General features: G+C 36.9%; 2 protein-coding genes across 2 annotated transcripts in view; one reads left to right on the top strand and one right to left on the bottom strand.

The window, feature by feature from the left end:
• The window catches only part of LRBA (LPS responsive beige-like anchor protein), a 762673-nt gene that overhangs the window by 433327 nt on the left and 306256 nt on the right, over nucleotides 1–23090 (top strand). Inside the window, 2 exon segments of the mRNA XM_043969784.1 lie at nucleotides 7577–7723; nucleotides 10409–10545. Of these exon segments, the coding sequence (XP_043825719.1) occupies nucleotides 7577–7723; nucleotides 10409–10545 (284 nt within the window).
• Nucleotides 13908–16667, bottom strand: MAB21L2 (mab-21 like 2). Its single transcript, XM_043969787.1, has one exon. The coding sequence runs from the start codon at nucleotides 15492–15494 to the stop codon at nucleotides 14415–14417; it is 1080 nt and encodes a 359-aa protein (XP_043825722.1). The 5' UTR covers nucleotides 15495–16667; the 3' UTR covers nucleotides 13908–14414.

The following is a 23090-nucleotide window of genomic DNA, read 5'->3' as shown; positions in this document are numbered from 1 at the left end:
TTTTGGTTGTTAATAAAGCTCATTATATAACTTAATGATTTTTGGTCTTTTTTAAATGCAAGGAATATTTTTTATTTAATTTTTTCATGCCTGCCATTTAAAATTTCAAGGTTTGTATTTACATTTATAAGGTTAAAGTGCAAAATGCAAAGGAAATGCTAATTTAAGGCAATTAAGAATATTGTTGAGATCTAGATGGAAATAATATAATGTTGGGTTTGGCCTCAGCCAGGCAGCTTAACCTCTTGCACTCAGCCTTAAAGAGCCATTTCTGGAGGAAAATGTCTACAATATGTCATCAGATATAACACCAAATGTGACATCAGTCCTTTAAAATAAATGGCCATACAGAGAATAGTCAATAACAAAGTGATCCAAAAGCAATGAGTCCCAGAGCCTTACATCTTCAACAGTAGGAGGAGGGGAAGGAGAAACAAAATGGAGAATTAATTAGGCCACTTCTGCTTTGGGGGTTCTTATTATTTTTGTGCATATAGTGGTACTATGAATTTTGGGGTAGAATGTATTTCTTGGTTAATGACCCTTACATTTAAAAGATCTGCTTTTGAAAAAGGATTTTATTCTATTTGAGCAAAAAAAGGACTTGTTGAGAAATAGCTTTATTGACAATTTAAGAATTTTTCTTATGTCTTTTCTTTCATTTACTAAGGATTTTTTCATTTTTTGCTATAGATAAACCATTTATTTTCACAAAATGTCCTTATTGCACAAACAGGGTTAAAGTTTATTTTCTAAATTCATTCACAAGTGAACAGAATAATGTGGTTTTTATTCACTGAAATTAAAATAATCCCTCATTTGCTCCTCATACATATTTTATTTTCAGACTAAGAATTTTCAAATTCATACCAGAAAAATAATTAATTGAATTATCCATTAGGCAACATAGATAACTATGATGATCCTAGTTCTAGTTTTGTTGGAAGAAAATAAACAGTTATTCCTTTGCATACTTTGTTACCTTTATCATCCCTTAAGTAATAATACCTCCCCTTTTGTTAAATTTATTATGAAGGGCAACCTTGATTTTTAAAGTATTAATGAAAAAGTTCAAATAACATAAATGATTTATTTATCTTAAAAGTTTTAATTTAATTCCATGAAAGACAAAGTTAGGTTACAAGATTTCATTTGACACTTTCTTGTTTAGTAATATTTTTGCAGTTCTTTTCTAGTGATCATCATTGTATAAAGCAGATTTTGAAGTACAAAAACATTTGAATAAAAAATAAATTTTAGTAGAAAAATATTTATCTTTATTTTTTCTACATTTCTCATGAAACTTTTGTTGTTCTTGTAATTTACCTCAAAATCAAACGCCAGGTGAATAAGCAGATATATTTAGGTGTACTGTTGGGCTTATCTTTCTCACTGAAATTTATAGTTATCCTTAGTATAACTTTTTTGAAAGATGCTGATTATACTCAGCTATCTTTTCAAGACCAACAAAAATAATGTGACATAAGGACATTCTAGGAAGTTCTGGAAATCAGTCCCTTGGTGTTTCTGTTTAGATGCCATATGTATAAAACAATTATATTTAAAATAGAATTTTCCAAATTTATTCTGAAAATATCTCTAAAGTATCAACAACATAGGTATAATTTCTGAGTAATATTTTTAAGAAACTATTTTGAATAAGTTAAGAAGTTGAATACTCAAAATGAAGAATAGCTTTAAAAGAAACCCAGGTTCCCAGGTTTGGGGAAAAAACATGGCCAAAGATATTACAGAATCCTGTAACAGATAAAAGTATACTTAATAAAAAATGTTTACATTTAACCAGTCTTTGTGCATTTCCCATTGTTTTATATTTAGATAATAGAGGATTGTCTTTATTATGAAGATGCTGCATTTTTAAAGTGAAGAACCATGGAGTACCATGCACTATGTTAATATAAAAGAAAAACATCCAAAGGGAAATCTTGTTGGAGATTACTTATGTATTTCAGTTGTTAGCGCCATCTTTTCCAGGGATTGATTTGATTTGAAGGAAAGCCTCTGGTGCAAAGGTGGCCGAGTAAATACCTGAAGACTAATGTTCTCTGTTCTCACGATCAATACCAGCCCCATGACTCTACTTCTGGCTACCTTCTAGTTAAAAACAAATTTTTTAATTCTGACAATTTAATTGCCCTGCCCAAGTTCACATTAACTTGCTTTGGGGAAAGGAGATTTAGGTAATTTTTCAAAGAGAGAACCTTCAGAGAAGTTATTTGTAAAAGTCATTGTTGCAATGTAGGATTTTTTAACTTTGTAGACACCATCATATCCTAAAATTAAAATTAAAACTATGTTTAAATTTTGTGGAAACTGTCTATACCAGGCAAAGATTAATATTTTGATTTCTAGAGATTTAAATTTCCTTCTTTTATAGATGCATGAATGTATATATGTGTATAATTATTAAATATTTATTAGCATTCAAATACAGGGTACCTAATAGATTTACTAACTTATATTGCCTGATTCTTATTATTGAATTTTAGAGCTAATAGGGATATTAATGATCCCATACCCATATTTTACAGATCAGTAAACTCAAGACCCAGAGAAATTATTTATATGCATATGGACACGCAGCTAGTTAGTGACAGAGATGAGATTGGAACATAAGTCATCTGACTTATAATAAATGACTTTTTCACTATCATACTGTTTTCCAAAGTCATTATTTAATTTCATCGACATTTTGCCATCAAATTAAAAGGATAAAAGTAGGTTTAAAATTCAGATATGATAATAACTTATTAGCAAGTTTCCTCTTAAGTGTATTTTATATTTATATGATAAAATGAATCCTACTTAGAATAATTGCAGAAATGTATTATAGGGCTATATACTTATTTTTAAAAATCAAAAATTTTAAGATTGTCTAAACCATCTAAAGGAGAAAACTGTTTCTTATTGTTGCCATTGCTTTTTAATCAGATTCTACAAATAGCTGATCACATTCTTATTCTTTGCCTTTGGTAGATATTCACCTAGCAAGATTTCTTAATAATACAAATATGTTTCTGTGTGGAGTGTCATGAATACTTTATTGGATAAATAGCAGAATCAGCAGCTGGAAATTGTCATTACTGATAGATATGGAGTGTTATTTAACCTGTTAGCTCAGAATCATGATGAACTTGAAATATTATATTTGGAGTTACACATCAGTTCTGGGGGTTTGGGGTTATAATAAACAATAGTATAAAATATTTCAAAAAATAGGTTTTTGAAGCAATAAAGATTATGTCCTCATCAAGTACCTGACACGCTTCTGTCTCTTTAGCAACCAAAGTATACTGTCCTCTCTGTTGATGAAGCACTTTCTAGAATTCCATATTCAGCAGGACAAACATGAGTTGTTTTTTCAGTCATGATAGTGAGGTGCTCTAAGCTATCTATACTTTCTTGAGCTTGTCCCATGCCCCCAACACCCTTCTTTCTAAATGGCATAAACTACATGGTATCTTTATATAATATGAATTTATTTTCTAAATTATTCCAATGAGCATTACCTTTTATCTCCCAAATAATGAAGGCAGGACTATATCTCCAGATTCTCAATAAAGCAGAGTTTTGTTAGCCCTCACCATCTGGTATACTGGTAAATCTACTGCAAAAATATGTGAAGTCTGTTATCATTTCAGTAGTTGAGATGACACATTTTGCTTTGAAGAGTGTAATTATTCTTGAAATGGTATGGTGCCTAACACTTTGATTCACGGTCTCCTCCTGCTTACCTTCTGAAATATTATCTGTGGCAGTCTACTAATTGAGGAAAGGAAGAGAATCTGTGAATCCCAAATAGAGAGTATTCCCACCTACCTTTTTTCTTAGCTTCACTGCCCCTATGCAACAGATAAATCCACTCCTATCCAGGGCTGCTTCAGAACTTTCCCCAAATAGTCTCACCAACACATATGCAGCCCCTGCTGGAGCTTCCTTTTGAGCTTGCTACCAGCTTTTGGTAATCACATGGCTTAAGCCTGTGTAAAGTACAGCTAGAGACACTTTTTTTTTTCCTTAACAAATTACTATAGTTTTATATAGTAACTGTGGCTTCCAGAATGATTTAGTTGAACCAATAATGAAACTGCAACAAAGACAAAGCTAGATGTGGTATTATATTGCAAAAGAACTGAAAATTTTCATTCTTAGTAGCCTCCTGATATCCAGAAAATTTCTTGAGGTAAGACAAAATTGAACATACAGCTTATATTTAAATGATTCAAAAGTATGCCCTGACTTCATCAAATTAAATGGTTAGTCCATTGCGGAATACACTGAAACACAATTGAAATATAACATCAAATACTGGTTTACAAAATGGTGATTAAATGGCATAGTGTCACCAAAAATAAGAATATATTTCCCCAATGCATATAAACATTATAATTACCTTTTATTTTTTGCGTGGAATTGTTTTGTTCTAATTTTGAAAAAAAAAATCTTTAGCAGAAAGCTATTAGACCACTGAGAATTGAACAACAGTGCATGTGGTGTGTATTAGAGTACTGTTGGTAATTTTACTGCTGCTAACTTAAAATCCTCAAGGGGGAGTTAATTACAGGAAAACCATTCTAAATATCAGTAAGCTGCATATTTTCCATGACAAGAGGGTTTTCAGCTCAGGTTGAACTATTCCAGAATCTGAGCTTTGTTTGTTTGTTTGTTTGATAAATGAAAAAATAAGATAAAAATTAAAATCCCATAGATACAATATACCTATATTACTGTCTTTTACATAAAACTTTCCCTTATTTGGAATGTTATTCTGTTTGGAGTAAATTGTTAACAAGATGAGAATGTATACATCATTTTTGTTTCAAACTCGTAATTGAAATTATTTAAAATGAGAAATGTCTTGGGTCATTTTACTTTATCTTCCCTTTAAATGTGCATTTATTTACTGAAAGTTTAAACCATTTTATATTGCCACTGGGGACTGCCTTCCTCTGTAAATGTTTGCAGATTAAAGTTTGTTGTTGTTGTTGTTTTTTAAATAAGCTAGTGGAACCTAAAGTCATGTATGGCAGTAATCAGGGAAAGTAATGAGTAAGTTGGTCCTGATGTGTTTAGCATATGTTCCTCAGACTTGGATGTAGATATGAATATTTTCACAATTTATATTTTACATCAGACTTTTCAGAACATTTTAAAACACGCTAGTTTTTTTAAAGTAAAAGTAATACCTACCTACCTACATATGTAAAAATATGTGCACATTCACACACACACACACACACACACACACACACACACACACACACACACACATATATATATATACACACACCTGTGCCAACTTGTGTACTAAATGCACAAGTTATAAGATTTTTTTCATGGTAGGAAGATAAATATAAAGATTAACATATTGATTGGTATTTTCCAGTAAGTGGTTATTAATTTCCTTCTTTTAAACCTCATATATTTAAAGGATTAATTGGTTTTTTATAAGTATGATAATATAAAATTCAAAACCCTAGAAATTATTGCTTTTTGGGGGGCTGATTACATGTTTCTCTGTCCAAAATACATATTAAAAGATTGAAAAACTTCTCTTATTCAACCTAAAATTTATGACTTAATACAGAATACTTAATTGTAACTTTTGGGGCAATATATGCATTGACATCCAATATTTTAAATGATATGCAAATAATAGCTAATAACTATCATTTATGTAGTCCTTTTTTTTTGCAAACTGTTATATACATTCTGTCTCATTTAAGAAAATAAGATTTTGTTAACCCCTCGATAGTATGAGAATGAATAATTTATTTTTAAACAATTTCTCTCCCTTTGCTTTTAGTTTTTACTATAAGGAGAAATTATAATCCTTGCAGTATTAAAGTATCAGGAGAAAAACTTGTATTTATTCAAAAGTAATGCCCTGTTATAACAGTGGAGTGAATTAGTGATAACTACAAATGAGTTGACAGTGATATAAAAATGAACTTTTACTCTATCCATAAATAACCCTCGACTACAAAATTGTAGACTATATAGAATTAAAGAACTGGAAAGATCCTTAGAGACTATCCGATTCAACCCCTCCATTTTACAGAGAAAGAAACTGAGTCCCAAAGAGATTAATTGAATCAGTTTGCCTACCTGTGCTACAGTTTATATGTTTAAAACCCATTAGATTCGTTTATTTCAATAAAACATGCATTTAGTACCGTCTGACTCCACCTCAATTCTTGGGAACTTGTTTGCACTGGGCTGAATCTCTTCAGTTTTTCTCCAGGGAAAGCTTATGCCTTTGGTTCAAGGAGTCAGGTGCACCAGCTCCAGGGACTAGATTGATGTGAGCACGAGATTTCGGGGCTCTACAATGAAGATCCTAAACCTGCCTTTTTTCACATGGGTTTATAGGATTTTCTATGCACTAGAAACATAGTCTGGCCTTTGTTCAAAATCTTTAAGATAGCATATTTTCTGATGGTCCATGAAATTGGTTCTATCCCTCCCAATCATGCAGGTATCTACACCCTCTGCTCAGTAGTTGAGTTAGAAGCTTGCAGTATTTGAAGTTCTGGTTTTCATTTCTAGTCCCCAGATTATTTCTTCCAGTTACTTCCACTGACTCTTCTGTTCCTTCTCCTAGTCTCATTGTTGGCTGTCGGCGCCCCCCAGAGCTCCTCCTTTGCAGATTGCAGAGATTTGTGTGTTTGCTTCTCTCTTCCTCCCTCCTGCTGCCTTGTCACACGTCCTGAGAAAATGGGCATGGCTCTTTTCTGCTAGTGCATTTGTAGAGGCTTCCCTAGCCTGCCAAGCCTTTTCTGTTGTGTTTACCCCCAGGGCGCCTCAGCCCTTTAGTTTAACTGCCTGGAGAGATGGCTTTTGCTCCTCTGGTTTGCTAGCCTTGTATCTTAGGAGAAACTACTGTAGCTCTGTGGAGCTGGCAGGGAGGATGGAGAAAGGAGATGTGAGTTGATAGGAACCAGTGGCTTCATTAGTGCCACTGATTCATCTGTCCAGTCTCCATGGGAAGCAGCATGATCAGACTAGGGTCCCAAGGCCTCAGCCACCCTTCTTACCTTATCTCACTTCTTGATTTGTCTCTTAACTCCAAATGCATCTGTCTGTTGTGTTATTCACACAATGAAGTTTCCCCACCTTACTCCCCAAATTCCTTATGAAAAACGGAAATGATTTTCCTGGTAGCTATGGACTTGGAACTGGAGATTCTCTCCCCCTCTTCCCTCCCACTTCCTCATATCTCAGGAAGTGCTGGTTTTCAATCCCCCTTTTCTTTAAAACTATAAATAAATAAATGGTGAAAAGTCACTGGTTCTGAGGTTGAGTTTAATGGGATAAGTATTCTTCAGGGTACTGTTAGACTAGATTTGAGAAATAGACTTTGTCATTCATACCTGGGTGCTGTCCTAACCACTGTGTGTGTGTGTGTGTCTCTGTGTGAGTAATTCTCCCAGTACAAGTGATCATCTTCGACCACAACCTTCCCTTATTTCAAAGTTTTACCCCTACCATCCTACTTTTGGCCACTGTCTCCTTCCCTAAGCTGATGGACAGCCCTGTTTCTTTTTCATTTCAGCTTCAGATGAAGATATCCTTGCTAAAGGAAAACAGTCCATCAAGAGTCAGGCTTTAGGAAATCAGAACTCAGAAAGTGAGATTCTCTTGGACGGCGATGATGATACCCTGTCATCTGTGGAGGAGAAAGACTTAGAGAATCTTACCGGTAAATTCTGCACTTACACAAATATTCAAACTAGATTGCCCATCAATTTATGAAGCATTACTATGTTTTTTAGTTATGACCGCCAAGGGTTATTTAGAAAGTATGGGCCGCCTCCTACATTTTAAGTTGTAAGATTGTTTTTGTTTCCAATGTTTTCCCCCATTATCATCACACTATCTATTGTTTCTATTGAATTCTATTATCTATTGACTTTTTCTACTATGAACTACTAATTCGGCACCTCCCCCAACAAATATTGTCACTGTCTTTGGCTTAATTTCTCTTTTTTATGGTTAAAGGCTTTCATTTGGAGAAGCAATTTTTTCCCCTCTCTTTTCAAAACAACAAAAAATACCCTCTCCCACTCATCATTGAGGGCCTTGCTGTCTAATAACTCTAAAAGTCTGCTTAGGTAAGTAGTTTGTAAACAAACCTAGTCCTGGAGTAAAAGGTTGGCTTTGATAAATTGATTTTGACTAATTGTGCTTTCTCTTTACATTTAGCTTCTCTATATAAAGCAAAAACAAGACAAATTCTGTTCCAAGAAGCTAGTGACACTGCATTGTCACAGAACCTTCTGGCTTTCCGAAGCTAGGTTTTTCAGCATGATTATAACTTCCAAATTCTCAGCTTTGCTTCCAGGACAGAGTGGAAGCAGTAGAGGATGGATACCCAGCAGTATATTGGTTTTCCTTTTTGTGGCATTTTAATATTTCACTAAATGGCTTTGTTCCTCAATTGCCTATAGCTCTTTCAGTAAGAAAGGAAAGCAATAAGATGGAAATGGGTCCAGGATTATTTTTTTTTTTACCTGGAAAATAATCTCCAGTATAATCTCCTCTGGTAAATCTAAAACCTGAACCTATTGTTCGTGAGCACATTTTTAACTTCGCTATATGCTGTTTGATCAAGGAAAACAGGAAGCAAGATAGGGTATGTAGTCTGTAATGAAGGCTATATAATTCTCAGTGAAATGAAATAAAATTAATGAGAGCATTATGCCCTGTGACTTTTGTTCCTTTCCTCCTCCCTCCCTCCCCCAGTGGCAGGGAGAAGAGGAATTGTCCCTCTCTATCTAGACCCTTCCTTCAAAACCCCACCGCCCATTTCCTCCTCTTTTATTATGCTTCTATTCCAGCTTCTGGTAATACATTCATACTGTAATAGAGGTGAAAGGGGAGTTTAATTATATAATCTTGACAATGGCAATAGGATTAAGAAGTAATCCTCACTAATAAAGTGGTGTGGGTTAGAAATGAAGTGGAAATTGTCAGGGGTCTTCTGTAGGACCTGGGCTGCCCTGGATCCTGCAGCTGTCTGCTCACCCCATAATTGAATGTCTGAGAGTGATTGAAAAAATGTTATTTCTCCTCTGGATTACATGCTAATGTACAGAGGGCAAAAGGAGACAGCAAAAGAACACATAGCTGCTTATTTCATCCATTTATAGGGGTGAGCTTAGGGAAATCATGGCCGTTCTACCGCTATCTGCTGCCCATCTGCAAACACAATGTATTTGTACATTGGGAATAGGGGGCAAAGCCTGCTCTGCTCTCAGTAGAGCATCCCTTCTATTGTCCTTCTGGCGCACATTAAGATTGATGTTAGATTAAAGACCATCACTGTTCTAACAATCGATGGAAATGACAGTTCATCTGAATTTGGGGGCAGTTATTCACTCATTGATTGCCTGAGTAGTTGTACTACTGTATTAATTCAAAATTTTTAAGTATCACTCATGTTGCTTTTTTATACCACAAAGAATTTGAGCAATCAGGAATTGACTTCATATTTTTAGTTTTCTTTAAAAAATAAACCTGAAATACAGAGTAAGCAAATTTACATGATTATCTTTTATATGTGTGTGCCCCATATACTGTGTATCACATATAATGTGTCCCTCCTTTTTTTAGGTTTGTGTCTATAGACTGCAGACTGTTAGGTCTGTAGTGATTCCATTGTTTTCAGTAGCAATCTGATTTGTCTCTTTGATAAACCCTGTGGAGATTTGATTATTCCAATAAAAATTCATTCAGTTGGAAACCCACCCTCCAGCTGTTTAATCCCCGAATCCCCAAACTACATTAATACTGTCTTTGGAACCACTGAACAATATTTAACAGTGGAGTGGAAGGTATACTAAAGTGGCATTTTTATAATTCTTTTCATGAAGGTTAGTTTAGATGAAACATGAGATTTTCATAGCTAGCACTCAGACTGCAGAGAATGCAGTGATGGGGATGACATTACTTAACTTCACTAAAGAGCTGATCTTTTGTGATCTAGCCCGAGTTAGAATCTGAGAACTGAAGCCCTTGGCTTGGAAGCCTGCTTAGTCGTCTCTATTTCCGTAGTTACTGCTTCAGTAATGGCTACTTGCTGGTTGGCAGCCTGGGGCTTGCTCCTGATGTGAAATGTGAATGAATAGTAGAATCAAATTCTATCTGACTATGGGCATTGCATACTCACTACAAAGCAATTGCATACCAATTTACCAGGATCATTAACCAGCTGTTATAGGCCCAAGGGTCTAGAAGTCTTTGCATTGTTGGAGGAGGATAGAGTCCAACAGAATATTGGGGGGGGGGGTAGGGAGACACTAAGTAGTTATGGTGAGAATCAGAAAGAATTACATTTCTAAACAAGATTCTTACACATCTGATGTTTTCTTTCTGCATTCGACAGGTCCTGTTAGCTTGAGCACACCCGCTCAACTTGTGGCCCCTTCTGTGGTGGTGAAGGGCACTCTTTCCATCACCTCCTCTGAACTCTATTTTGAAGTTGATGAAGAAGAGCCGAACTTCAAGAAAATTGACCCCAAGGTAAGAAGAGGACAAATGTAATATCATATCTTCTCACCACTCTCCGACCTTCCTGTTTGGTCATGGTGATAGCTGGGTTCCCCACCCCTAACCCCTTTATTGGGTTGTTTAGGGGTTTGGGGGGGGGAAGTGTGGGGAAGGAGTAGAGGAGGGTAAGGAAAGGCAAGGGAAACGCCCAGCTAAATTCTAAGACTTAATTTAAATTTTTCACTAAGTTATATTCTCTGCTTGCTTGTAAGCCCCATTTTCCCTTATAATCTTGAGTTTCACTTACTGCATATTTTAGTATTATTATGTTAATAATTTTCCCTTAGATCTAGTGTTAATTAACTTACTATAAGGGTGAGGATGGGGAGTTTCATGGATATAACTTATATAAAGATAACGGGAACCTGAGATTGCAGAGTTCAAAAGGTTGTGATCATTTGTTTAGCCTTTATTTTTTTTATATAATTCCAATATATTGCTTTTGTTTTGTCTCTTTGACTTAGTATTTTCAATTCCTTTTTTGTAATACATGTTTCCTATGGTATATTGTAGATTTTAATAAGGCACTGTGTGTAGTTTCTGAAATTTAAACCAAAAAATATTTAATATTTTAAAAAATTATTTTTCAGACCCATCTAACTTTTTTTTTACTCATTTAGGCTATGGGAACAGCCATAAAGCTAGGAGGAAGATTTAAAATTATATTTATTTTATTTTTATAAAGTTGAATGTTTAAATTTCTATTTCTGAACAGCAACCTTTTCTTAGGAAAGATTAAAAAAAAAAAAGAATAAGCTCTGCCAAGGAATAAGGTGTTTGGAAGAGTATCAGGGCAGTCTTAAACAAAGCAAACTTTTACAACAAATATTTATCTTGGGTTTAGACAGGGGAAGGAGTTTAGGTAGAGGAAGTTCTTTGGGTTTGTTATGGTGCTGTTATTAAAGCTTAAAAAAAGTCCCTGCAAGAGCCATGAAAAATTTTATAACATTTCAATTTAAATCTTTAGTATGTTCAACCCTTTGTTCCAATGCCTTTATTTAGAAGGAACGGGTGTGACAAGAAGGAATTAGAAAAAGAGTTTGATTCTGACACTGGACAGAAGAGTATTTGAAATTTGAATTTTTGGAGATACTGAAAGGAAAAGCCTGATTATATCCTTTTAAATCAAGGACATAAATTAGGCAATTTTGATGCATTGATGAGCTCTTTGGATTTCATTGTGTAGTTAAAGTGTAGTTAAAATTGATAGGAGAAGGGCTTTTAACTTGAAAAATTACTTGAATTTTATAATTACTGGTAGTTGGCAAGTCAGCATACAATACCAGGTCAATGAACAGGTATTGGAATGGGCCCCTTCTTAGGCCAAGAGTCCTCTTATGTCTGGTGTCATTGGAACAGCTTTGAGAACAGCTGTACTTTCTGTTTTTCTGTTGTATTCTGTCCAGCATCATTTAATTTCTCTTTCATTGTTGCTTGTTAGGGATTGAGCAGCTTTTAGGATCCCCAAAGACCACGATGAACCACTGCAACCTGGCTAAAATGTCTAGCAGGGATTACAGTCTGGGACTAGAAAAAAGAAGTGTGAATTTTTGTTTTAAAATTCATTTTCTAGCTTAATAGTATTTGAACTTTTGAGTTTAGAGGCCTGGGTGGTGTCTGTTTTTGGTAAGTTAGAGAACTAAAGTCAAGACGTGTATATGATAAACTTATTTTTTCTTAGGTCAGTGGTTTGTATTAAATTGAAAGAGGTAGGAAAAGTACAGATTTACAAAACTAAAAATTAAGTTCTGGAAATTTTTGAAAATGTAAAGACCATGAAGCCTTAAAGATTGTCTTTCTACTTAAGGGAAAAAGTGGGTGGCTCCAGGTGTTGGCAAATTAATCAAGAAGTAAAAAGTTGGCCATTTTTTGTTTTCAGCTCTTCTACGAGCTTACTTGTCCTCCCCTAATCATTAGTTATCTGCTAACACTTACCTACTTTATAGGATCAATGGTGAGGAAAGCATTTTGCAAAACTACATAAATTTAAGTTATTTTTATTTACAAGTGGTTTAGAAAATATTCCCAAGAGTAATACTATATTTGTATTAGAATATATATATATATAACTGATGATTTTTAAAAATTCTCTTAGTATTTGTCTGAATCATAAAAATGAAAAAGTGAGCCTAGGTTTCTTTTTTTAAAGTAAACCATGCCTTTAGAGTGGAAATAAGTTCAACTCTGACAAGATCACAAATTTATATTTTTCATCTAGGAGTATGTTTTATTTTGTTTTAAACTAAGAAACAGTAATCCCTGCAAGCTAAACCCATTTTTATTAGGTGAGCCATGTTTTCAGAACTCAAAGTGGACTTTAATCCCAAGTCTCTTGCTTTAGGCTTTTGATTTGTGTCCAAATAAAAAGTTTGTTTCTACTTTACTTTCTTGCATTTCTTAGAAATTAAGAATTAAGTCACTTTGCAAGTTTGAGGTACAAACTTAAATACTGAATAAAAATATTTGACATAATTATACCTAAGCATATTTTCAGTTTGGTGATTATTTTAAGTGTGGTTTTGATAGGAGGCAATATAATAGAACTCTCCTAAAATTGAACAATATATTTCTCCCATACTTTTTCAGATATATTCCAAGACTTTGAAGTAATTTTGTTCTAAATTTATAGAAGTTTTTTTCTTATGCATCAAATATATATCCCATATTTTCAATTTTAATTGCCTCTAAATACCTTCAATACACCCTCAGCAAAATAATTACCTTCAGCAAAATAAACCAGTAATCATTTTGTAGTGGAATGAAATATAAGGTTAGCTATTTTAAAGTTTAAATAGTCAAAAAAAAAAAGAATACTATAAGGACTCAAGAAAATTGTATTTCTCTTTCCCATTTATAACTATTGCATTTTTGTGTTTTATTGGTATGGTTGTCTGATACATTGCTAAGTTTTATTATTTACTTAAAAGCCTGGAGAGGATAAATGATTATAGGGGAGAAAATCAACTAACAGCATTAATAATTCAGAGAAGATCTATAAATGTTTCCTTGCATTTCAAAGTCAAACTGAAATAGTTTTTTTTTTCGTTTTGGGATAAGAAAGCAAATATATTAATTTTTAATGTGAATGAATCACATTTACCAATTAAGGTTGAATATATATGTATATGCAGATATATTAATATTTATCTGTCTTAAAGCACAGCCTTAAGCCTAAAATAAATTAGCAGGATGCGTTCTGCAAGATTACAACTATTTTTGTGAATGGTAAAGATCAGACTTTGGTTTGATTCTGCATACTTTAGCTTCAAAAATTCTGTTCTTTATTTGACATTTCACCTGCCCTGTTTAAAAACAATCCACAAAAGTCGATGCAAAGTTAAAGTAATATTTTATTACTGTTTTCAACAAGTGGGTTTAGGGTGAGGATAGAGGTGCAAGAGAGAGAAGGGCACATAAGCTGACGTTGGCACTGAAATACATTTAACATCAGTAAAACTTTTAAAAGAGAAATTTGTACATATAGTTAAATAATTTTTTTTCACTTGGTGACAACATTCAGGCAAACAAAAACAAAATAGAGGAGATAAAAGGAGGAAAAGACTACTATACATGGATTTGAAAATGTACCTTGGGTTTCGTTTTGTTGTGGCAAAGTCCGAATGCTTCTTTTGTGTGATCTTTTAAATTCACATTTTTTTTTTTGGAAGAAAGATCACTCCTGTACAAGATGATTTGTTTTTTAAATGTTCTTCTATCTGGTGGTTAGGATTTTTTTCCTTCTTGCTTGGTGATTAAATAAAAATGTGTGTTTTGGAGTTTTTGTTTTTCTGCAATGTGATAGGAGTATGTTGTTCTTGTTTTTCTAAGTAGTTTCCACCACCCTATAATTTATCCAGGCTTTTGGGATTGGTGAGAATCTCTCTGGCCAACCTCCAGGTCTGTTTAGCTGCGCTCTCCAGAGCCGAATGAGGCTTGCCCTGAAAGAGGTCGAGATTGGGCAAAAAATAGTGGGGGCATCGTCGGCACTGCAGACACGAGATGAGCTGCAGCAGGATGCCGTTGAGCCTGTCTCCTAGGCACGCTTCGTCCCAGTCAGTTTCCCGAGGGTGTTTCTCGCACTCATACAGCAGCAACGTTTTCATGTGATAATTGTTGAGCGGCTGGCCTGGCAGCTCCAGGTGACGGTCCCGCAGAGTCTTCAGCACTGATAAGCACTTGTTCCGGCAGCCTCCCATCAGCAGTCGGTTTTCAGCTTCTCCGAACTGAAGCACCCAGGCGTCACTCTCCGCCGAACTCTGCTTGCCTGTCAAGGAGTAGCACTCCTTGGAGAGCAAGTTGAACCCTTCGGCCTTGACCTCTGCCACCCGGTTGGGGCCAGGCCAAGGAATGTGCGGCATAGGCCACTGGGCCGCGCTGCGGGGCCAGATCCCAGTGCACTTGAACGCCGGCGTGATTTGCACCACATAGCGCTCCCGGATGCGCAACTTCACCTCGCTAGTGTCCGCAATCATTTTCACTACGTCCCGATAGCTGCACTTGTCTACTGCCTGAGCCACCAGCGTCTGGAAGCGTGAGCGGATCTTGCGCGCCGAGAGGTAGCCTGATGCGGTGATGAACTCCACCCAGAGAGACATGCTTCTCTTTCGACCGTCACTCAGCTTGAGGACTGCACAGCCGGGCAGCGAGCCGTCGTCCACGAAGTTGAAAACGCCCATCTGGTTTAGGTAGAGCACCACCTCGAACTCGGTGGGGGAGATGACTTCCAGCCCTTCATATCGGGCATCGATCTCACTCAGGGAGCTGATGAATCGAGGCTCTTGCACCTCCACTTCCTTAAGCACATCGGAGACCACTTTACAGACCTCTCGGATCGTCTTGGCAATTGCCGCCTTGCGCGCCTGACAGCGCTCTGTGTAGTACTTATTGAGCTGGTACACCAGCTTGGCCTGAGCCGCGATCATGTTGGGGCACAGGTCCGGGCTATACACCGGCGTCTCGCAGTACGTTGAGGGATCCAAGGTTCACTCACTGGTGGTAGCCCTGTGGCTTGCAAAAAAAGGCAACCACTTACTCCAACTCCCCCCCCCCCCCTCCAATTTCACTTTCCTCTTATTTTCCACCCCAGCTGTGGGGCTGCTATCTCTGGCTCCCCTTCCTTTCTCACTCCACTTCTTTATCTGTTATTCCCTCCTCCTCGTAGAAAAGTGATTAAAAAAAATTAAAGTACCTGAAATAGCGTTCGGTTGTTGTTACTTCTTTTGATTTTCAAAACGAAGTTTTCTGGGGGCAGTTATAGGTATGCAAAAGGATCCAGGCTTACTTCCCAAAGGGATTGAATTTTAAGCCAAAAACCTTGTTGGTAAAAGAGACAGTTCCAGCAAACTTGGAAACGCCCGTCTTTTAAGTGCTAAGTGCAGCCTTTAAAAGAAAAAAAAGGCTAAATATCAATATGGGCTGAATGGTTCATTGGAAAACTTATCTCCAAGGATGCAAGAAGTCCTCAGTCTAATAAGGCCCGATGGGATTGAGAGAGTTTACACTCTGTTTTATCCCTCCTCCAAATTCAGAAGAAAAGGCTGTAATTAATGCTCTGGGCGGAAAAGTGCAACTCAGTCCATGGCAGCATCCGAGGTTCACAGGAGGTGCGCTGCTTTCAGTGTTTGCTCTGCCTCTTGGAGCGCTTCTGATGTTGTTGTGTTTTCCTTCTTTTCCTGCTGGAGGCGTTTTCTGGACCCAATTTGTTTGATTCGAAAGGATATCTTGTCTTTCTCTAGGTACAAACGGGTGGAAGTTGTTTGAGATTCATTTCTATTTTGCAATTTATAATTTTGTCTCTCACAGAATCTGTGTTATCTTGACGAAGTTGTTGCTTGCGTCGCATCTGGGGTGTAGTTGTTATGGCCCTGGGTTTTTCTTCTCCTCCCCCTTTATGTTGCATTCAGAGAGAGCCTCTGTTTCTGTCTCTCTTCCTACCCCCGTCCCTCTCTTCAGCCTGCTCCTATCTCTCTGGCTCTATCTCTGTCTCTTTCCTGCTGTCTCTGTCTCCTTCACCCCCCCTCCCCCTTTCACTCTGGTGTGCGAGTCTCAGCCTCTCTCTCTCTCTCTCTCTCTCTCTCTCTGTCTCGAGGTTTGCTGGAGTTGTTTAGTTTATGAATGGTCCCAGGGCCATCGTGAAGGGGGTGGAGCGTCAGATCATACAATCGCAGTCCGAGCTGTCACTGCCGCAGCCAATCCTAAAGAGGATATATGCACGTTAGAACCGGGTAGCTACCAGCACTTCACGTGATGGAGAAAGGGGGCAAGGAGAAGTAGAGAAAGAAGAGGAGATTGTAAAGCCATATGCAGACTCCAAAGAATTCATGTTCATACATATCACTACCCCCTGATGGGGATGGGGGTTGGGTGGGGAGGGGGTTGAAGGGATAGTCCTAGTCAGTTGCTAAAAAGTAAAACTGCATTGGAGATGGCTGGAATGTAAAGTGGGGAGGGGGCCAAAGAATGGTACAGGTTTAGAAAGGTGCAAGGGTTTTTTGTTTTGTTTTGGGGTGGTTTTTTGCATTTCTACCAACGTGCAAGGACAAGATGTAAGCCACGTTATATAAATCAGTTTGATGGGGAAGTAGGGGATATGGGACAGGGCAATTATTTTTATCTTTTTTCTCCTTCCCTAAAGTCTTCCATCCCCCTCCTCATTGCTGCAGAGAAATGTAGCTGGAGGTCGGGGAGAAGGAGAAAAAATTTTAGGTATGATTTTAGCCCTGAAAATACATCTTTAACTAAAATCAAGAACCTGCAGAGAAAGTGAGTGGGGCAAAATAGTTAAACGCATCTCATTTTACTTAGTGATGTTTTGTCCCGTTATCTTTCTATTTATTATGGTATAATTACTACAAAATATCCTTAATCTCTGTCTTTTAATCTCAGTAAATATTTTGACCATACTACTGAAGTAGCACACAATATTAAAGTCTAAACCAGTTAAACTTAAAAAAAATACACTACTACTGGAATCCCCTATACTTTGAGAATATTTTAAATCGTATTGAGTTTCTTAGGTAGAACTAATTATGAATTGTAAAAGTAACTTATTTTGAAATGAACTTGCTTTAAAAACTAACAGTTGAAGAATCGTGTGCACATTCAGTCTGCATAAAACCACTTGCATTTCTTATGTCATCTTTACAAAGTTAAATTCTGATATCCTATAACTTTTAAAAAATGTGGTTAAAAAAAATTCCCCAGTCCTTGCCGTTGTTCATCAAAACTACACACTCACTAAGGTAATCGGGTAGTTTTAGTTGGGGAAGATTTGAATGAAAGGCATTTTTAGTTTGTTTAGAAGTGTGGAATCTTAAAACCAAACCTGGGGAGCAGCGTGACTCCGATGCCTTTAAAACAAACTATACACCCAGAGGATAGACAGGTCTATTTTAGTTAGATTGTTGGGGAAGGGTCATCTGACTTTTATCTAGGCAGATGACCTTGGGTGAATTCACAGGAATAAGAATCCACTGGATTGATGCGGGTTCATCACTAGGTTTTACTTATGAATACTTAGCAGTGCATTAGAAAGTTGAGCGAATAGCACTAAGAATCTGGTGACTTGAACTAAATGCCGGAGCTGAACGAATTTCGAAAACAGCCCCTCTGCGTTAGACTGGGACGAGTGGAACTCAAGGCTTTGGCATTCTCTCCTCCAGGGTCTGTGGTAGGCGCCCCCAGCCTCCCTAACTTACTTATCACTACCACCCTCACTTCTCCCCCTTAAGTGCTTTAGAACTAGCTAGTGACCAGAACTAGCAGACTTAATTTGGAAGGTGGGATTATATTTTTATGTGTATTGTTTGTAGTGAAAAGCAGTGGGGAAGGAGGGCGTTTCCGACAGTTGGAACACGGTGACTTTGGGTGTCTGGGACCGTCACGCGCGCCGGCGTGGGCTCTCTGCCTAGCGCATCACTGGAGGAGGCAGCACCGTGCAGCACTGTGCACTGTTGAACTACCGAGGCCGTGGTAGAGCGTAGTTTGAGAGGGCTGGGAGAGAAGTGCAACAGAACGAATGGAAAGGAAGCGACTTCGAAGTTAGTGAGCGAGGGTGGGAAACCCTGACCTGTTACTAGGAACAGGGTTATTCATTTCTCCGTCATACCCGCACTCTGGGAATTATTAACGGGCGGAGAAGGCCACTTTCCTTAGGGAAGTTGTCAAACCAGACCCCAGAGTCCCATGTCCCAGTTCCTCTGGAAGGCAGTTACTCTGAGAAGACGGATGACTGGGCTAGCCAGGGTGCGGGTGCATTTAGAGTGGCCTACTTTCCCTCATTGTCCCTAGGAGGGAAGCAGCTGAGGCCCCGGGGGTTCTGTGTCTCTTCCCTTAGGCGGGGCACCACGTTCTGTTCCTGGGAGCAGTGGTCAGAGGAACCTCCAACCTGACTGCCTGGACCTAGTTTCTCTTGGCTGATAGCGATTTCTGTAGAGAGCGTCTCTATTCTTTCTCCTCCCTCCTCTCCTCCCTTTTGTCTGTCTTCTCTTTCTCCCGTTATCTTTCATGCCCGGAGCCCAGGCTTCTTTGGGAATGGCAGAGAGCAGAGAGCAGAGCCTGTGGAAGCAGCATAGAGAGAGGAAAGGCATCCGGTGTAGACACATACTCACACGCAAGCCATCCTGGCTTGCTGATCCACCTTCTTATTCTCCCAACTACTTAGCCAAACGACCCAAACGTTTCCAACTCCCACTACAATTTCCCCTGTTTTTTTTTTCTTCCTTTTACATAGAGGCTGAATGATGATACAATGTTACAAATGTTTTGATTTAAAAACAATTCATTACCAATTTATCCTGAGGTAGGAGTGCTAGTAAATAATAAATCAGTTAAACAAAGCCGACTTTAATTTATTGCCCGGGCACTAATTAGAAACATCATTTGAGCAATAAACTTAAACACTTCCAGCAAACAGCACCATGCAACCCCCCCCCCCCGTAGCCGCGCCCCCCCCCCCCCGCCCCCAACCCCTTGCCTTTGCGGCTGCCCTGCATTAAGAGCAGCTTCATCTGTGTTTGCGGATCAGTTCTTCCCCAAGATGAATAATTGAAGGGGGAACAGTATCCAAGGAGTCTGTAATTGAAGAGCCCTTGTCACCTCTGCTTTTATGTATGTTAGTATAGAAGTCCATCAGCAGCTCCTTGATGGTGTATTAAAACGAAGTGGCAGCCCCTTCTGGAGGAGATACTGTATTCTATTAAAAGGACCAAGTGAGAGAAAGGAAACTCTCAAGGCTAAAAGCCACTTGAAGTCTTCAGACCAATTGATCTGTATTCTCTAGTTATAATCCTTCTCATCATACTTGAGTTAATGAGGCAAGGGAGTAAGGTGGGGGTGGGGGGAGATCTGATGGTCCTTGACAAATTCATTAGGGAGGCTGCAGGACATTTTATTTGACTGTTAAACATCTTGTTTGTTTGGTTTAGGCGGTGCCAATAGCAGCATGCTGCTGCCTGGAGCAATGGTGTTTTGCTAGGGAGAATTTCTTCTGCAGAGGATGCTTGAAAGGGGGAGGGGGAAATGTTGGTAATGTGGTTTAATTTTTTTTTTTGCTGGGGTGTGTGTAGTACGGATTTAGGTATCTCAGTATTAGGTTGATCATAATGAAGAGTCATAGTAGCTAGATGAAAGTGCTGGGCTTGGTGGTGGATGCTTTTAGGAACCAGTTATTAATTTTAAAAAATATTTTATTTAAAAAGTGTGCCCCTTTGAAGTTTGAATAAAAGTTATATCAGTTAAGCTATTAATTACACACACGCACAATCTTCCCATAGGGATTACAGTTTTTGATTAGCTTCCTAGTTTTATATTTATATTGGATTTTGAGTAAACAAGATTTTATTAACTCTACTCCTTTTTTCTTTTTAAGTAAACAGTTTGTGAATGGGAAGATATTTGAAATAGATAATTTTGTTTAAGCATTTGTATAATTATACAGAAGAATTTGACACTCAATTCAAGTGAAAATTTGGAATACAACATAACTTTGGGATCTATCATTTAATGTCTTGATTTAGAAGGTTTGGAAGTATAGGAGTTGACTGTTCTCCAAATAGTACAAAGGTTGTTGCTGTGCACTGAGGTAGAATATTTAAGACATTTTAAACTGAAAAATGATGGACAATTAAGTTATATATAAATGTTATGACAGTTCATTATTTATTTGGTAACATTGTACTCGATTTTTTAAGAATCTTGCTCAAACCTAACAGTCTAAAATGTAATAATTTTCTTGCCTCCAGATTTTTTCTCTCCCTAGATAACACCTTCAAACAGCTTCAGCTTAACTGCTTTGTAAAAAGAATTCTGTACTTCCATTTTTAGAAAAATAGTATAGGAAAAGAACTAATGCCCTTTGTCATTTTTATACATTTCTGCACTACCGATGAAGCTTAAACTTCGAGAGGGGATGTGTAGATTTGAAAAGAAATGATTCAGTAGTACATGTTGTGTTTCTCAATAGTAAAATCAAACTAAAGGCTGAAGTCAGTGCTTTTGTGGACCTGACAGTTATAATCCTGTTTATATTTCCAGAAAATGCAAAGTTCTTAAATTGTGGATTGTTTTTATTATTTGCTGATCTTAGAACTGTATTTCCTGGGTTAACCCTGTCATTCTTTCTGAAGTTTATCATACCTGGGAGACTTGGAAGGTATCTATTCTTTTAATTACTGTAGAAATAATATATGTATTTCACTAGCCTTTAACGAGCAGTACATAAATCTTGAACTATTTGATTTTGTTTCCTAGCAGCAGATCTTAGAAGCATTGTAAAATAACTGGATTGCTTACTTTTTTTCTTTTAAAATGTTCTATAGAAATGTGTGGGGGTTTTGATTTTTTTTTTTTGGTGGGGAGGCATGTTCATTTTAATTTTTTTAAATTTTTTACTCTCCTAGATCATTACTCTTCCTTTGCATGGAGACTTTTTCCCTTTTTGTTATTATGATTGTTGAATATTATACTCAGATGGCTTCCTTAATAATCATGTTTCTTTAAGACATTTTAAAATGGAAATCCTCCAACTTAAGAATTCTACCTACTAAGACAAGAAAATTTAAATGTGTCCTAAATACATTTTTTAAAACTGTGTTAGGTGATGAAATGGAAGTAATAATATTACAATGGCTGGAATATGTTTTCTAAGAAATGCTCATAAGTGTTATGCTATCTAAACTGTAAAAAAAAAGTCAATTTTTCAATATTTTAGTTTAAAGGGCATCTGTTATGTAATCAAATTCCCCAAACTTAAAAGGGGGTATGGTAGGGATTGTTTCTAAGTTCTTGATGTTTGATATCCTAGTATTCATCTAGAGTAATCAGTTAATGTTTATTTTTAACAGTACTCTGAAACTTCTAATCATTTTAAGAGGCCAAACATGCTATTAGAAGGAGCTAAACTCTTTTACATTAGAATTCACCAATTTTTAAAACCATATATGTTTTTGGTTGATGAACAAAGAACTTTTTTTAAAAAAGAAATTATATTTAAAATGTTATCCAAGTAAAACTCATAGTTTAGTATCCAACAGTACATATATTGTACAACAGGATGACAAATCAGATGTTTTTATGCATTTTCTGTTTGTTCCTGGACCTTTGGAGTTCTATTTGGTGTGTATATAAATAGTGATGTTTGGACATACATGGATTACCTAATTATTTAGAATTCTAATTTGTTTACTTTTTAGAATTGCTATGTAATTCTAATAAGCTATGTATAGAAAAGGGTCACTAGGGTTTATGATGAGATTTTGTTCAGTTTTTCCAGAACTTGGTATATTAATAGTGTATTAACTAAATTATGCACAATTTAATATCAGTTGTAAAGCAATCAAGTAAAGTATTTGCATTGCAGAAAAACAAAGTCTATAGTTTTTAATTGGAAGCTAACAAAATAAATGTTTTTACATGATTCAGCAACTCAAATAAGCTACAATTCCATTATCATGAATACTCTCTTCAGATGGTAACACCATGACATTTAGTCTTTGAGAGTTGCTATGGCTGAAAACTTGATACCTTGTAGCCAATATAGTGATTGGCTTCTTCAAGCATAGCTGGGCTAATCCTTAGACAGCTGATGTTCATCTTGTAACTGAACCTATACTCAAAGGCTTTTCTGATTTTAGGAGGATCTCCAGAGCTTGTGCTTTCATGATATAACCTTCAAGAATTCAGGGCCACCTCCGCATCTTCTGGATGAGGCATCAGAGGAGGGAGGGAGACAGAGACAGAGACAGAGACAGAGGCACATATGTGATCCCAGTTGGGGTTTCCTTGGTCAAGATACAAGAGTAGTTTTGCCATTTCCTTCTCCTGTTCATATTACAGATGAGGAAACTGAGGCAAACAGGATTAAGTGACTTACCCAGGGTCACACAGCTAGTAAATGTCTGAGGCTGGATTGGACTGGCTGACTTCAGGCCTCTATCCACTGTGCCACTTGGCTACTATATATATACACATCTATGCATACATAATTTCATTGTATTAAAAAGACAAAATGGCCTATGTTT

The sequence above is a fragment of the Dromiciops gliroides genome, chromosome 6 (genome assembly GCF_019393635.1).
Source record: "Dromiciops gliroides isolate mDroGli1 chromosome 6, mDroGli1.pri, whole genome shotgun sequence".
NCBI lineage: Eukaryota > Metazoa > Chordata > Mammalia > Microbiotheria > Microbiotheriidae > Dromiciops > Dromiciops gliroides.
This window is presented reverse-complemented; position numbering and strand designations above follow the sequence as displayed.